At 42.0% G+C, this 16,074-nt stretch overlaps 2 protein-coding genes and 1 long non-coding RNA gene across 4 annotated transcripts; 1 reads left to right on the top strand and 2 right to left on the bottom strand.

Annotated features, from left to right (window-relative positions):
* Positions 1 to 833: 833 nt before the first annotated feature.
* Positions 834 to 3,093, bottom strand: LOC119887274 (proteoglycan 4-like). Its single transcript, XM_038698150.1, has 7 exons — positions 2,590 to 3,093; positions 2,480 to 2,509; positions 1,867 to 2,139; positions 1,757 to 1,786; positions 1,578 to 1,628; positions 1,391 to 1,483; positions 834 to 1,123 (listed from the first exon to the last, which is right to left on the bottom strand). The coding sequence occupies exons 1-7, from the start codon at positions 3,028 to 3,030 to the stop codon at positions 1,016 to 1,018; spliced, it is 1,026 nt and encodes a 341-aa protein (XP_038554078.1). The 5' UTR covers positions 3,031 to 3,093; the 3' UTR covers positions 834 to 1,015.
* LOC119887275 (dentin sialophosphoprotein-like) lies at positions 3,041 to 5,665 on the bottom strand. Its single transcript, XM_038698151.1, has 3 exons — positions 3,733 to 5,665; positions 3,089 to 3,538; positions 3,041 to 3,057 (listed from the first exon to the last, which is right to left on the bottom strand). The coding sequence occupies exons 1-3, from the start codon at positions 3,902 to 3,904 to the stop codon at positions 3,041 to 3,043; spliced, it is 639 nt and encodes a 212-aa protein (XP_038554079.1). The 5' UTR covers positions 3,905 to 5,665.
* Positions 5,666 to 14,383: 8,718 nt separating this feature from the next.
* LOC119887276 lies at positions 14,384 to 15,668 on the top strand. Of its 2 annotated transcripts, XR_005441643.1 has the most exons (3): positions 14,384 to 14,583; positions 15,326 to 15,421; positions 15,499 to 15,668. It is a non-coding gene; the product is annotated as an uncharacterized LOC119887276 (long non-coding RNA). The 2 variants fall into 2 exon arrangements; XR_005441642.1 differs by lacking the exon at positions 14,384 to 14,583 and having other exon boundaries at positions 15,111 to 15,421.
* The last annotated feature ends 406 nt before the right edge of the window (positions 15,669 to 16,074 follow it).

Raw genomic sequence — 16,074 nt, 5'->3', positions numbered from 1 at the left:
AGACGTGCTGTTTACTCAGAGCCCAAAGTGACACCTTCACAGTGCTTGGAAGGTGTCACTTAATGGAGATGTTCCAAATTTAGTTTGACTTCCACCTAATCACATGACACACATAAAGCTAGGACACTCAGCTAGGATCCAAGTATGATCATACATTTAGAGCTACACACTGTGACGTAACTTTGCTGTTTTGCTTGCTGTTAACATGCTCCATGGGACGGCGCTACTTCCCAAAACGTAATGTATTGTGTTCATAAAGTCATAGAAAAATGCGTCTGCTCGAGTAAGACTTTTCTAAAAGACTCACAGGTTCCCTTTCCCCCTATTCTGACACAAGTGGCCTTTGTCTTATTCTAACCCCAGTTTGTGTATCAGTTCTGGTAATAACCTCCTCCTTTAGTTTAAAGAAATGACAGTTCTCAGATGTGAAAAGTCCCTGCTTAAATAATATTCATGTGCCACAAACAATGTTAATCTATCAGTTAGAAAGGATTCATTGTTTGAATAGTTTTTAAACAACTCTACCTTTGTTATCATGTCAAATGTTGAATGTAAAAAAAACACCTTGTGTTTTACACAATGTCTAAGAATAGTTTTACATTTATATAGATCAATTTAGTGGAGTAAAAAGTCACTTCTCTCTGAGCCCTGAAGTAGATGGCATGAAAAGGACAGTGACTACTGTTTTGTTGTAAGATGTTCATTTGGCTCCATCTAGTGACCAAATGTGTATTCTGCAGCATGTGAGCTAAATTCTGCACCAATAAAGTCACAATGTCAGCAATGATAAATAAACAATATCTAATCAAAATAAAAAAGACAAAAGGAAGGTATTAAATTCAAAGTATTCAACATTTATTAAATTCAACACAAACATGTTCAACATATTTGATAAGTCACACCACAATGAAATGAATATGAAATAAACATAATATTAACATGAAACAAGAAAACATACACAAAAGCAATATAAAAACAGCTGCCAAAAAGATATTCCATAAACAAAATTTAAAAATCACTCTGCCTGCAATTTTAGAACAAGACCACGTAAATTGTGTATAGTCAACTTCAGTTTTTGGCATTTCTGCAGAAGCGCTGGCTCTCTGTTGAGAACAGCATTCATCTAAAAATCAAACACAGCAAACAAGCAATCGGAAATGTTTAGTGGAAAGGTGTCAGCCTGGAAAAGTTTACAGTCTGTAAGATAATATTTCAAGTATAATCCGGTCTGAAAGTCTTTTGTTAACACATTTGTATGCTTTAACTGTGCATGCAATCAGGTGTAATCCTTCCAAAAGGGAAAACAGAGAAGTTGTTCTCTGGGAAATTATCCTTATTACACAACTAAGTTAGACGCCATGTCCGTCACAAGGAACACTGTGATACTTACCATTCTAACGGTTATGGTGTCACTCCACACATCACGGAACAGTCTCCGGATATCATCTTTGAGGTCATCTGGGTACGTTAAAACCCTCCTTTTCTGAAACACAGGAAAAAGGGAGCAGTAAGAAAGTGTAAGTGTATGAAAAAAAAAAATTCAAGTACAGCTAAAGAATTTCTTGCATTATCCTTACAGTTTTTGATGAACTGGGACTCCTCACTTTGGGCAGGCAATAACCACTCTTCTGGAATAAGAAAACAATTTTTGACAGTGTGACATGTTAATTCATTTCCCCAAAGAAAATTTACACTGAAATGTATACCAGTAAATAAAAATCCAAATAATAATGCAGACCACAGTGGGATGGCTTACCCGGCGTGACTTTTTGAGAGGACTCTGCAGCTGCAAGGAAGAAAAGTTTGGGTATGAGAAGTTGACCCCATACTGTGATATGCTAAGTTACTCTGTGCATAGACGCTTACCACTTCTTGTGCATCATCAGCTGTCAACCCTTCTTCTGACTCATCAGGTGACCACGTGCTGTCGTCCGAATCATCTGGGGTGTCAGTCTCCTCTGTGTCCTCCGTCTTGCTTAAATTGCCTTCACTTGGTGGTGATGGTGATGGCGATGGCGGCTGTGGCTGTGGCTGCGGCTGCGGTTGTGGCTGTGGCCGCGTTGTCATTGGCTGGGACCCATGTGCTGATGTTGTTGATTGGTGGTAGAGAGGACCATGGTACTCATAAAGCCTCCTTGGCTGAAATAAAGTTACATGGGAGAGGTTTTAAAAAGGGTGTAAAATGCTGGTAGCCGATAACCACCCTCCTGGTTTGAGAAAACATGAAATGGAATAAGCTAATCAAATTTTTGGCAATATGCAATGTTTCTTTATTAATTCAAAGATTGATAGAGAATATTTGAAATGGTTGACAGGGTCTAATGTACATCCAATTATAATGCGTCTGATGACGATTGTGTGACGGTGTGAAATGTGTCTCTGCAAAATCAAATTCAAAATTTTTAATAATGTATATGCCACATGTATAGACTGGGTGTAAAAATCCATGTAACAATATAGAAAAAGTGGTGTGGCTTACCTTCAGCAACTTCTTAGAAGGATTCTTTACCTGCAAGTTAAAAAAGATAAGGTAAGAGAAGTTCACCCCATATAGTGAGATACTAAGTTATGCTGTGCATTGGTGCTTACAACTTTTTGCTCCTCTTCATCCGACTCGCTGCTTTCCTCCCTCTCCTGTAAGGTCAGGCACGCCTCCGGTGTGACTTCAGTTTTGCTTGCCGCATCCCCAGGAACATGAGCTGGTGGTGGCTCTGAGGTCTCAGCCGTCCTGGAGCTGCTGTCCTCTGGCTCTTCTAAGGCCTCCCATGTGTGCTCCATTTCACTGACCTCACTCGGTATTGGCGGCTGAGGCTGCAGTGGTGGTGGCTGAGGTGGCTCTGAGGTCTCAGCCGTCCTGGAGCTGCTGTCCTCTGGCTCTTCTAAGGCCTCCCATGTGTGCTCCATTTCACTGACCTCACTCGGTATTGGCGGCTGAGGCTGCAGTGGTGGTGGCTGAGGTGGCTCTGAGGTCTCAGCCGTCCTGGAGCTGCTGTCCTCTGGCTCTTCTAAGGCCTCCCATGTGTGCTCCATTTCACTGACCTCACTCGGTATTGGCGGCTGAGGCTGCAGTGGTGGTGGCTGAGGTGGCTCTGAGGTCTCAGCGTCCTGGAGCTGCTGTCCTCTGGCTCTTCTAAGGCCTCCCATGTGTGCTCCATTTCACTGACCTCACTCGGTATTGGCGGCTGAGGCTGCAGTGGTGGTGGCTGAGGTGAACCAACAAAAGATGTAACAGGCTCTGCAGTGTCCATTGAGTAGCTAGTGGACCCAGGAACACGAGCTGGTGGTGGCTCTGAGGTCTCAGCCGTCCCGGGGCTAATGTCATCAGAGTGGTCTGAGGTCTCAGCCGTCCCGGAGCTGCTATCATCAGACTGGTCTGAGGTCTCAGCCGTCCCGGAGCTGCTATCATCAGACTGGTCTGAGGTCCCAGCCGTACTGGAGGTGCTGTCCTCTGACTCTTCAGCGGCTTCAGAGACCTGCCTGGCAGCTTCATCCTCTCTGCTTTTTTCCAGGGAATTTGTTTTTTGCCTTTTCCCATCTTCTGAAAGACCAATTAGTGAAAAAATGGTAACAGCATATTAGTGGCACTGCTCGAATGAGGAGCAGATCTGCTCTGGTGAGGGAAGCTTCTCTGTTAAAGCATTCCATAATAGCTATGAGCTGCCACCCAGTCTGACAATAACCATTAAACAAAGTAGTAGAAGTATTAGTAGTGGTAGTAAACTTCAAACTCACCAGATTGCACCTCTCCCTGCTGGTGGGTCCCGGTCTGCTTTGTAAGGTTGGAGAGCTCTCTTATCAGCACCCTGTCCAGGGACATTATCTGTGCTGCAGACAGACGGACCTGAGGAAGAAATACAGTCATACATTGAGGACCTGGAACACATGCTGTAGACAGAACCTTCATACAGTGCTTTTTCCAGTGACAGAGGGCACCATTACCTGGGAGAAGTCCTCCCGCCTCAGGAACGTCAAGAACCTCCTGATGGCTACCAGGTAGCCCCTTGTGGTTTCTGCCAGGCTCTGCCTCTTCAGCTTAGCTATCCACCTAACAAACAGAAAAAGCAAGAGTGTCACACTGATGTCAGCAGTTACCAAACCATAAGAGCCAAATCAAAATAACAACATTTACCTTAAGACCTTCCCTGTCCTCTTTAAAAACATGAGGTGGGACGGGGGAGGGCTTTTCATCCCCCACATGTGATGTACAAAACGCCTGACATGTTTCACAGCCTTCTTAAGTTGCCGTTTACCCCTCCTGCTCGGCCCGGACCTCAAGAACTTTACTATCAGGTACTCTGTAAACCAGAGAAGAAGAAGAACGAACAGAGTGTTACTGAAATGTCAGGGCAATGCAGGCTGAGTAATTGATAAGAGTACATTATTACTTTACAAACCAAAGTCTTTTTTGTGCTTCTTTGGGGTGGGGGGCTGGCTGGCTGAACCTGCTGGCGTTTTGTTCTTCCTCATGGCAGACAGTTGGGATGCAATTGCTTTTTTTTTGGTCTCCTCCAGGAGCAACTTCCTGGCATCCTTCTGTGAACACAGAACATTGGGTGAGATCTGTGGCATCTGAACAACTTACATTATAGAGCAGTCAATTTATTGATACCGGGTCTGCAAAGCAACAGCAATTGTTTTTACAAAAGTGCAAATACCCACCTCCATACTGTGCACAACCCTTAAATGCCGGTCCAGGCGGACGTAGCTTTTTCCATGGCATTCTGACATTGGGCAGCCTAGTGGGCCTGCGTATCTAAACAAACATAGTCAGACATTTTCAGCACAGCAATCAGCAGCCTATGTAGTGTGTTTGCGTTTGCGTGCGTTTCACTTACCTTCCTGAAGCCATTCCCAGCATGAGTATGCGCTGTTTATGATCTGTGATCCCGTGCACACTCCTGAGGTGCTCTGAGCGATTGGCATAGGGAACTCTGCACAACGGGCAGCGCTTCATTGTCAACCTTTTTCTGTGGAGAAATAAGTGGACAGGTGAAAATCAAGTATTTAGTAAGCATTACACCTTTCACAAACCCCAAGAGGTAAGGACTTAATGTTATTACAGGTTACTAGTAAAGCCACCTCTAGACTAGCAGGAGCTAAATTTGACCACACATTCAAAGTCTGTATGTCCTTGCAAAGATTTTACAACTCTGGATTAGTATAAAGATACTCACCAGAAATCCAAACTGAGAAGAAAAAGTTTACTGTGTTGCGTCTCCTCAGCATCAAAACTCCTCCAAGACTGACACTGTTAAATTGCTGGGACATTTATTTGGGGACACAAGCTGCCTATCAAAATTAGGGGCACATCCCAATTCAGAAGGCCTGCCCACATGTTGTGAAGACGTTCTGGCAAGGATGTTAAGGAAAGCCCAATTCAGAAGGCCTGCCCACATGTTGTGAAGACGTTCTGGCAAGGATGTTAAGGAAAGCCACACATTAGGAAGACGTTTAGACGAGGACTCTGTGGAAAGGACGTAGAGCCTTGTCTTATGTTATGAAGACGGTTTGACGAGGACGCGTTGGAAAGGACGTAGAGCCTTGTCTTATGTTATGAAGACGGTTTGACGAGGACACTTTGGAAAGGACGTATAGCCTTGTTAAATGTTATGAAGACGGTTTGACGAGGACGCTTTGGAAAGGATGTAGAGCCTTGTTAAATGTTATGAAGACGGTTTGACGAGGACGCTGTGGAAAGGACGTAGAGCCTTGTTAAATGTTATGAAGACGGTTTGACGAGGACGCTGTGGAAAGGACGTAAAGCATGGCAACATTTTAAATTAACGTTTTTCAAAGGTCACACAAATTGTCTTTAAAATTATGGAATAAGCGAATCAGCGGTCAGAAACATCAAATCTGTGCAAAGCGGAGATTCAGTATGACACCCACACTAACCCCTGACTATTAACTTAAAAATGTTCTCCATTAATCGACTGCAACTGAAAATCGTGAGAAATGCCTCCAGCGACCCAGCGCCTAAAGCGCCCATCCTGCAAACAGTCCCAACCTTATAAAGAGTACCCAGCACATCTTGTCATTTTAAATGTTATGGTATGTTTAAAAAACTGTGTTTTACTACTGGCTTTAACCTTCCCTAGATATGTGTTTTACACACCCTTCATGTGACTAAAACATCCTAATGTATAAAGTGCTTGGTAAATAAAGCTGCCATAAAGTGGAGTAAACTGTACAAATTTCTTCGGTAACATGTAGTGAAGGAGAAATAGGCATGAAAAGGAAATACCCAAGTAAATTACAGGTGCCTCAAATGTGTACCCAGGTACAGTACTTGAGTAAATGTACTTAGCACTGCTCTTATTCATCAGGCTTCTGCAGCCCTTTAAAGCCCCTTGACACAGTGTCATGTTAAGGACACTGATGGACTAAAGTGAGCGAAATTTAGCCAAATCAGGAAACCAACCCATGAAAGCTCCTTGGAAATGCTGGTGTCATAAAGAACACGAAGAAAGGAAGCAATACATTTTATACAAACAAACCATTTATTAAAAAATACATACAAAAAAAACGTAAAACATAAACAAGGTTGGCTGCGAATGTTAAAGAAAATGTGTGGGCATGAACTTTAAACAGTCACATGGGGTTGGCCAAAAAACCAAACAAACCATTTATTAAAATATAAATACAAAGATACAAATAAAATGTAAAACATGAACAAATATGTACATATATATAAACAGTGGACACAATCTTACACTAGCCAGGAGATATCTGGAAGGCTGTCGACCTCTCACTCAAGGTTAGATGTTAGTGGCTTCAAGGAAGAAAGTTTAGAGAAGTTGAACCCCATACTGTGAGATGCTAGATTTCTGCTGTGCACCTGTGCTCACCACTTCCAGGGCATCCTGAGATGGAAGCCTCTTTTCTTCCCAGCTTCTGAAAGACACAGATAAACCTGTAAAATGTGTATACACATATGCATCTTTCCACCACAGTGCACAAGGACACAGATCCGGATGGCTACTGAGACATTACCCTTACATTACCCTTTTCAGAAAATACTTTTGTACTCTCTACACTCAAATACATATTTTCATGACATGTTTTAGTAAAGTAACCTTACTGTGTGTGACTACCTCCAGACTAGCAGGAGCTAACGGTAACCACAGCTGTGCGGCTGTTTTAATCCATTTTTATTAAAGTGGGCCTCATGGAAACCATCTCACCAATTCTCCAACCTTGTAAACACGGTTTCCAAAGTTCTTCTCTCCTTTACAGTGACCACTTGGGGAAAGGTTACGTGGGCGGGGCCTCCTCTCGGCTATATTAAAAGGTGAAAGCGAGTGTTTCCTTTAATGAGAGAACTAGAGGCACAAGAAGAGAAAAACTCATTGAGTGTGAGCTTCGGGCACAGCAGTCAGGTAAGCTCTTACTACTATTTATTGCTGCCTAAGTAATATGTACTGTCAGTTGTAGATCTTGTGCTGTATTGATGCATTGTTGATGCATATGTACCTCAAATGTTGCTTTGGATAAAAGCCAAGTGAGTAAATGCAAATATAAACATGTGTTCACTACTCTGAAAGTCTGATGTCAGCTGATAACAGTAATGTCAATGTGCCTTTCTAGTCTGTGTGTCTAACCGAGTTTAGCAACGCATCTGTTGTCTGTCCCTGTCTTGGTTGCTTTCCAGCCTCTGTATATGAACAATGTTGGAGTGAAATACAACCATTTATTGATAAATGCTGATGAGAAGTGGTGTTTAGAAACTGCAGCTCAGAAAATATAACTTGCCTTGCTGGGACTCGGTGTAACTCACACTGTATTTAGAAAGATAGGTTGCTTTTAATCAGATCTATACATTTGAATTCGTAGTACGTTTACATTTGATACTTAAGTACTTTTAAAACCAGGTACTTCTCTTGTATTATACTGGATGACTTTTACTTGAGTGAACTGCTGTAATTCTGAAATGACGATGAAATGTTGTTGCTGTTGAAATGTTACAAATACTATTGTAACACTACTATAAAGAATCTGTGGGCAGACATTAGCCAAATAAAGTGTAACCTACACGTATATTTTTGATAATATAACGTTATTATTTTTGTTTGAGGTTGAAAGATTTAGTTACACAGTCATTTCTCCTAGTTCCTCCTCCAGGTTGTGGATGGAGCCTCTGCGGTGGACAGATGTAGATTTAGCCAGAGCCAGGATGGCACTGTGCCGATATGTGCTACTTAAATATTTCGACCCAACCGTTGATTCAGTTTGTGCAGACTAAAAATTGGCAAATCGTTTTTATATGCAAGTTAATGTTAACCTTTGCCGGTCCTGGCTTGACAAGGTTTCTTGCTCAACGTGTCTTTCAGATTTTGTCCAGGAGATGGTGCCTTTGCTCAATGATTGTTGGAGTTACAAGCTATATCACAATGTAAAAATACTTGAAGGAATATGAAATCATCCCATCAACAAGAATAAATGAGTAGTGTAAAATGAAATCTCATTTGTTTCCAACCGTTTGTAATTATTTTATGCTTTAGACTGACAAACAAAGAAATATTGAATTTTTACAATGAATTATCACAGAAACTAATCAGTGGATTAATCCATAATAAAAATAATACTACATTTCCCCTTTTAAACTTCCATACTTTTAATTGTTATTTTCAAGGCAGTGCTTTTTACTTGCAACAGTATTTCTACAGTGAGCTGCTAGTACTTTTACTTAAGTAAAGGACATGCTTCATTCACCACAGCTTGATATCTAAATGTTATATACATGATATGGCTTTAAAATACTACTGTCACTGCATTGTACTGCATTGCACATTGTATGTGGGTGTGTTCAGTTCAGTTTGGGCTTCTGCTTTTTGGTCTTCTCTCTGGTTTTCTGTAAGTGAGTCTTTGATGAAAACAGAAGAACCAATCTGCCTAGTTACATGTCGTGCATTTGGGTCCTAAGATCTGTTACCAGCACACGGGACCAATTCGGACAATTACCGTCTTATATGTTTAATAATCCATATTATTAGACACATTTGACTATTCTTAAGAAAATAATCTCAAAAAGATTTTTTAAATCAAACAGTCAATTGGCAACAAATGTACTTCAAACTGTAGTACATGAAAATAAGTGAAATCAGTGTGACACTGAGTTGTGGTACTCTGTGTGTTATGATAAGGACATTACAAAGCGACGACAAGGGGTGTGACCGAGCGTCCCTATGTGTAGCGCTCTGAGCCATCTTGTTTAGTCCATTCTTCACCTGTACGGCGTGAAACTCTCTTGTCTGTTTTTTCAAAGCAGATTTTTGTTTCTCCAATACAGAGTTAAGGCTCTGGATCGGCTGATGTTTTCTTCACGCCTTTTCTTTTTTACTTTGTGTGAAACTGCATTCTGTTGGGACGCTGCTTTCTGTGCGTTTGTTAGTTTCATCTGACTGATTGGTCCATGAGTTTGTGTTTTATAGCGATATGATACAGCTGATGTCAGCAGGTGCTCAACTTTCAGTGGAGTGGTCGCATGTGTGTGTGTAAGATGAGAGATATTTGGATGGTTGTACAAGCAGGGATGTACACTCTTAACAGAGCGACATGTTGTGCTTTAAGCTCGCTTAGACGCTTGGTGTTTTATGTGTGTTTGGTTTAGATAAAAATAGTTGGCATGAGATTTTAGCTGAGCATCCTAGCTTAATGGAGGTCTGTAACATAGATAAGGTCACTTGAGCAAAAATATTTTGCACCAAAGGTAAATGTTAATCTTCCCCTGATTACACTGTGACACATAGATTTCTGACTGATTTGGCCACTTCTCAAATGTTGCTTTCAGTTTGTCCCTTTAATGATAAACATTGATCATTTTTCTGGATGTTGAATGATAATGTATTTTTTGTTCTTCTTTCCAGAACCCCAGAACTTCCACTGGCGTTTGTGGCTATATCTGAGCTCTGCAACATACCCCTCTGTAGGCTTAAGCAACCTTACAATTTGCTGCTCATGGCTAGCAGTGAATTGTTTGACGTTGGAGTGGTAAACACGGAAAATCTACTGGATGCCTTCGAGCAATATGCAACCATCAGTGATTTTTTGCATGCTGACCTGCGTATTGGTTTACATGCCACCACTCTGTCCCACCCAGAACAATTACTTTCGTTCTCATTTGATGTGGATGGACTAGTGATTGAGTTCAACAAGGTGCAGGCATTACAAGGACTTCTTCATTACATCTTCCTCCCAAGGTTTAACTCACTGATACTAAGCCCCCATTATGTATACCTAAAAAAGCATGTAGATCTCAGCAAGTACACAACAAATGGCTTGACTGCCCTTAAAAATTGCGTAGGGTACCAGATAGCTCATGTAGATGGCGGCTATCATCTATTAATGACTGCAGTACCCAGCAGCACCACTGACCCTGACACCAGGCTACTGAAGAAGCAGCTCTATGGTACACATGCTGTAGAGCTGCTTAACAGTGTGACAGACAACTTTAAACGGTTGCTCCGGGGCCTCTCTGCTAGGGACAAGAGCAGGCCTACTCTGCAGAAACAGGGGACCAGCAACACGGCAAGGTTCAATGTGTTGCGGCAGGACCTGCCATTCATAATGAGCCTGTTGGACAAAGCTGTGGAGGAGGCAAACTCCTGCCATTTTTTGCAAGTGATGCTGACACTGAACCAGTTTGGCCAAAAAGACCCCGATCCACTGGAACTAACAGACATTGTGGATGTGACAGATGTTAAGGCAGTGACAGTCCACCTTGCCTTGAAGTTTGTGGCAACTGACTACGACCAACACATATTGTTCTCCCGTTATGGCCTGCAGGACCTGGTAGGAGCCAGGGGGAAACTGTTCTCCGTCCTTGGGATGCATGAGGCCACAAACTTTCAGACCAATCTGGACCACCTGCCCTTAGATGTAGCCAAACCTCTTCTGGCAGTGCTCAGCAAAGAGGGGAAGCTGAACTTCCTTCAACTGTATGTTGACAGCCCACATTGTCACTTGCAGATGCCATTCAAACATCCCGTGAGTGGCGCCATAGTGACATGTGGGCTGTCACACCCAAATTCACAAATGGCTATACTCTCCAGGGCATCGACGTACTTGCGCCACATGACGGACCTTAAAGAAAGGTTGGTGGCACAGCTGGGGTGCCGTATAGAGCAGGTCCTTAGGTTTGAGGGGGATGTACCACTGTTTGTTGACCCCGCAGCCCATTTTGACCTTGAAGGTCTGCACACTTTGCTGCGGCAGCGTGCCATGCTGGTCCCCTTAAAGGACACTGCCCTTGGTCAGGGTCTCCTGTCCATCTTGGATGGCGTTTTGGGCTCACTCATTGACACCCTCACCAGTGCCTACAGTTCCAGTGAGGGTGTGGGTAGGTTCGATGAGTCATGGAAGGCTTTCCAGTGTGAGCTAGCCCTTGAGGAAATGTTCTATGGCCACCCTCTGTCATCCGAGGACTTTTTTCTAAGTGCAAGCTTGGGAACAAGTACAGTGATGGACCGAAGTCTGACACACCAGAGAGGTTTCATTGGCCTGGCACCTCACTCGAGTGCTAGCTCAGAGGAAACACCTCCCCCACTTCATCACTGGACCAGGGATGACCTCCAGAAGCTTCGGATTGAGCGCCTCTGGCCTCTGTGCCAGACCTTGGAGGCAGGACCAGCTGTCATTGGCGCGGCGCTAATTTGTGTGCTTCTTGGCGACCTGTACAGAAGGAATGTAAACATCCCGATGTCATCTTTCAGCTCCGACTCTCCACCTGGCAAGCTGGTAGGTGCTATGAGCCTGGAGAGTCTATCCAAGGACCTTGCAACGAAAAACTCATTTCCTGTCCCTAACACCTTTCACCGTGCTCGCCAGCTGGTGCAGAAGGCAGGAAAGTCTGTTGAGGACTGTCTGTTGCAGGGGTTCATTGCAGAGAAGCTTCACTTCTTCCCAGCCATCAAGTTCAGGGACATTAGGGGTGGAAAGAAGATCTGGTGGAACTTCAAAGACTTTTTACAGGTCCACCTAGGAGCAGAGAAACCTTTCCCAATGTCTGAGATCGCCACCAGAACCCTGCAAGTATGCACAGAGATAGAGAGACGGTCTCTGGCATACTCCCGGTCATTAGAAAAATACCGGGACCATGGAATGCCATGGATGGCGAAAACACTGCAGCGGCTGCCACCAACACTGACAGGGAACTTTCTGGTGACCGTTCTCACCTTCATCAGCTCAGTTGGCATGCTCCAGAATAATGATTTTGTAGATTATAACCACCTAAAGGACCTCCTTCAGGATATTAGCCAGCAAGGCATGGCCCAGGACAAACTACAAAAGCTCCAGATCTTAGGTAGGTTCACCATACAGAAGGTCTATAGGCCCATCATCTGGAAGCTGCATCACGACATTCCCGTCAGGCTACAGCAGGAAACCCCACGCTTACTAAGCCTCAGACCACCAACAAAGCAGGAAGAGGGAGAGGTCCTCCAGCCTGAGGAGGACGTCCAGGCTGTCGAGGATCAAGATGACATCAGACCTCCTGTCAAGTCTCAGGCAATGTGCCTGCCTGCCAATTCCTCCAAATTGTGGACAGAGGATGAGTGTGCTATGGTCAACCTGGACAAATGTAAAACATCAAGGCAGGCGTACACAGCATATGTCAAACGGTGCATGGAACTCAAAGTGCCATCAAGGACCTTTAATGCCTTCAGACAAAAAAGGAAGGCACTACAAAAGAAATAAACACAACGTCTGTTGCATGTCGAAGGACGAAAGGACACTCCTCACTTCTTTTGTAGGGACTCGAATTTGGCTCCATGGGCCGTCTACCAGCACCCAAACAGACCATGCGGTGCAAGCACTGTGGGAACACAAACTCCAGCCCTTCCCCCTCTTAAGTGCCACCCCAAGAGCCTTGCCCCAGACACAAATGCTTGTCCCTTCCGTCACCACCATACCCTCAGCCTAGGGAAGCATTCTCTACCGCTAGGTTAAGTTTCCTTTTGTGTGACTGGGACCAGGAACTACAGCTCTGTCTTCCTACCTCCAGCTGAACCTGATGTTGCATGTCAGCTATAAAAGCCAAAAGTTTTGTTTTATATGTGTTAAATACTTTGTATACACATCACTTGTTTAAAAAAACTATTATTTTAATATTTCTTTTTTGAAGATATCAGTCCTTTGTAAATGTCCCGTCTCAAGGTAATAGCATTTGTATTATTTAACTGTCTGGAAATGGCAATATAATATTGAATTTAACATATCTCACATAATTCTTGTTTGATTTGCAATAAAACATGTAAAATTCATTTCTTCTCCTTGTATTATATTAAACTGAAGGGAAAACTGTACAGCATGATTAAGAACTTTTATTAATATGAAGGGACAAATGTGGAGTCAGGTAAGAGTTATAGGGCAAACAGTAGCAACCCACATAACTTTTAGTTTTGTTTTACTGTTAAAACATCTAAAGACAATACAATAAAGTGGATTCAGTGTAACTTCCAGCTTCTGGCTGGGATACGTTAATATACAACATGTTGTTAAACTCAGGCGGGGGCAGTCTTGTCTGGATTCCCTGTGAACCCTCGAACAATATTGTGGCATCAAGTCCACTCTCAAGTACATCTTTACTTGATCCGTAGCTCATTGCTGTCAATCTGAAAGCCATGAACCTCCTGACGTCCACCAGGTATCCCTTAATGGTTGCCCCTGGCCTCACATCCTGGGGCAGGCTGCACTTTCCTGAAGTAGGTCTTTACCTGTCACCTTAAAGCTAAACCAAAAGCAAATTAGTACCAAAAAATATAGTGAAAAACAAAGAAAGATAAACTTCTTCTATAAAAAAAATAATTCCAAAAGAATCTATCAGTTATCAAAATTAAGCGTGAAATGTGTGGAACGCAAACAATTCAAATCACGGCTGGGGCATCCTAACAGATGACATTTTATCCACAATTCTGTCTCTGAGCTCTTCAGGCAGTTCCTTTGACCTCATGATTCTCATTTGCTCTGAGCTGTAAGGTCTTATATAGACAGGTGTGTGGCTTTCCTAATCAAGTCCAATCAGTATAATCAAACACAGCTGGACTCAAATGAAGGTGTAGAACCATCTCAAGGATGATCAGAAGAAATAGACAGCACCTGAGTTAAATATGAGTGTCACGGCAAAGGGTCTGAATACTTATGACCATGTGATATTTCAGTTTTTCTTTTTTAATAAATTTGCAAAAATTTCTACATTTCTGTTTTTTTCTGTCAAGATGGGGTGCTGAGTGTACATTACTGAGAAATAAAATGAACTTTTTTGATTTTTGGAAAATGGCTGCAATGAAACAAAGAGTGAAAAATTTAAAGGGGTCTGAATACTTTCCGTACCCACTGTACATACATACACACACATATATATATGTAAATCTACTTTTATGCTACTATATATTTGTATACACATATATGTATATATCTATATGTGTACTAAGGATATAGTAGGTGGGTACCCTACAAAGTAAATAGTAAAAAACATAGAAGATAGCAACAATTACTGCTAATCTCTGCAGTCGATCCAGCAGAAACACTTCACTGTGATCACCTGCAGACCTTCTGTTCTCTGTCAGCGTTTGACTTCTTCACTTGGTAAGTGTGCCTGACACATTCCCAGAAATTTTCATTCAAATCTAGGGGGAAACTACAAATGCAAGAAACGGGCGTGGCATCACACAAATTAGACTGTACTATTGTAAAAAAAGATTTGAATCTTTGAACCGCAGCTTGGCATGCTATGTATTTGCCTTTCCTTTCTACAAGTTGTACTTAACAGAGCATCTTTTTCAGATAATGGCTGACAAAAGTGGAGTGGAAGATGGCACCGTAAATTTGTAAATCTGTATGTTTACACCATGCATAAATTATTGACATGTCATTGGATATTTTTCCATGAAATATTGGGCTCTCTTGTGACTAAATAATGTGGACAACTGTGTTGCCAAATAAGTCTTTTTGATATTTCCCATAGTGCACTCTGAGTATTTTAATTTAAATACTTTGTGCCTAATAGGATGAGATGAAAGTAGCTTTTACACTTTTCCTTTACAGTTTCAGCACAGCAACCACGCCAGGATTTCATATGTTACAAAATTGTCATTCAACCTAATTATATAGCTCTCAGCATTGTTGTTTAAATAATTCCATACTGCTATTTCAATGAATAGTGTGCATTGAAATATCAGTGTGGAATTACGTCAAACAGGGCAGTGAATGCTATATCACTGGCTGGAATTTTGGAGTTGGGGGAATCTCAGTGTATTGTTTATTGTATATTTGTGAATTGTGATGCATCAGTCAGGTTTAACAACTGTTGTATTGTGCCATTTTGCAGGAAAGTGACCTCTGGGTCACCTCTGTTGAGGAACACCACCTGCCTGTGCCTCCTCCTCATCCTCCTCCTCCTGAATTACCTGAGGAAGATGACAACGTAATGTATAGTCTATACTAAAAATCAATTAAATTCACATCCTTATATGCAGTTTTTATTTACTTTTTTTTCTCCAGTACTTTGCAGATGATGAAGATGAGCCCATGGAAGAAGGAGACTGATTTTTTATAGTTCAATGAAGGCATGGATTTGTTCATAAAGGAAGTTTTAAATTCTACATTCAGCAGTCAGACAAATATGGCCTCTTTAGTTATAACATTAACATTGAATTGAAATCCTTTCTGTATCTGCTTGTTGTTTTATTTAATTGTAGTGCCAATGGCCTGATTAATTTTAAAAGCAATATATTTATATAGTTTAAATAAGGCATACATTTTTATTATATTATATATATTTATATATTTTTTGTTTAAATAAAGAAAATAATCTACTCCTCTCCTTGTATCTTTGTATAAGATGATATGTGTATGATATATTTAATCTGTAAATAGTTTTGATTTTGAATGACGATTCAGGCAGAAACCCTCTACCAGCAGTCACACAAATATGGCCTCTTTAGTGCATCCACACAAATATTTTCAGTATTCTGCTTATAGTGTTAGCCAGACTGGTGCACGGTCCTGTGATGTGCCTTCAGAGTCCCCAGAAAGTGAAAAGCACCTCCAAACTCCACATTTTCCCTTGTAACAGAC

Source organism: Micropterus salmoides, unplaced genomic scaffold, assembly GCF_014851395.1.
Source record: "Micropterus salmoides isolate LMB-PRFRI ecotype aquatic unplaced genomic scaffold, ASM1485139v1 Ms_hic_scaffold_4110, whole genome shotgun sequence".
Lineage (NCBI taxonomy): Eukaryota > Metazoa > Chordata > Actinopteri > Centrarchiformes > Centrarchidae > Micropterus > Micropterus salmoides.
Note: the sequence above shows the minus strand (reverse complement) of the source record. Positions and strands in the feature narration are given on the sequence as shown.

Bases quoted from the DNA above. Each gene is read 5' to 3' on its own strand.
- LOC119887274 (XM_038698150.1), bottom strand. From the start codon at position 3,030: ATGGAGCACACATGGGAGGCCTTAGAAGAGCCAGAGGACAGCAGCTCC. The intron at 1,787-1,866 runs GTAAGCGTCTAT...TCTTCCTTGCAG, and splicing joins CTGATGATGCACAAGAAGTG to CTGCAGAGTCCTCTCAAAAA. The intron at 1,629-1,756 runs GTAAGCCATCCC...TTCTTATTCCAG, and splicing joins CTCTCAAAAAGTCACGCCGG to AAGAGTGGTTATTGCCTGCC.
- LOC119887275 (XM_038698151.1), bottom strand. From the start codon at position 3,904: ATGAAGGTTCTGTCTACAGCATGTGTTCCAGGTCCTCAATGTATGACT. The intron at 3,539-3,732 runs GTGAGTTTGAAG...TTGGTCTTTCAG, and splicing joins GCAGGGAGAGGTGCAATCTG to AAGATGGGAAAAGGCAAAAA.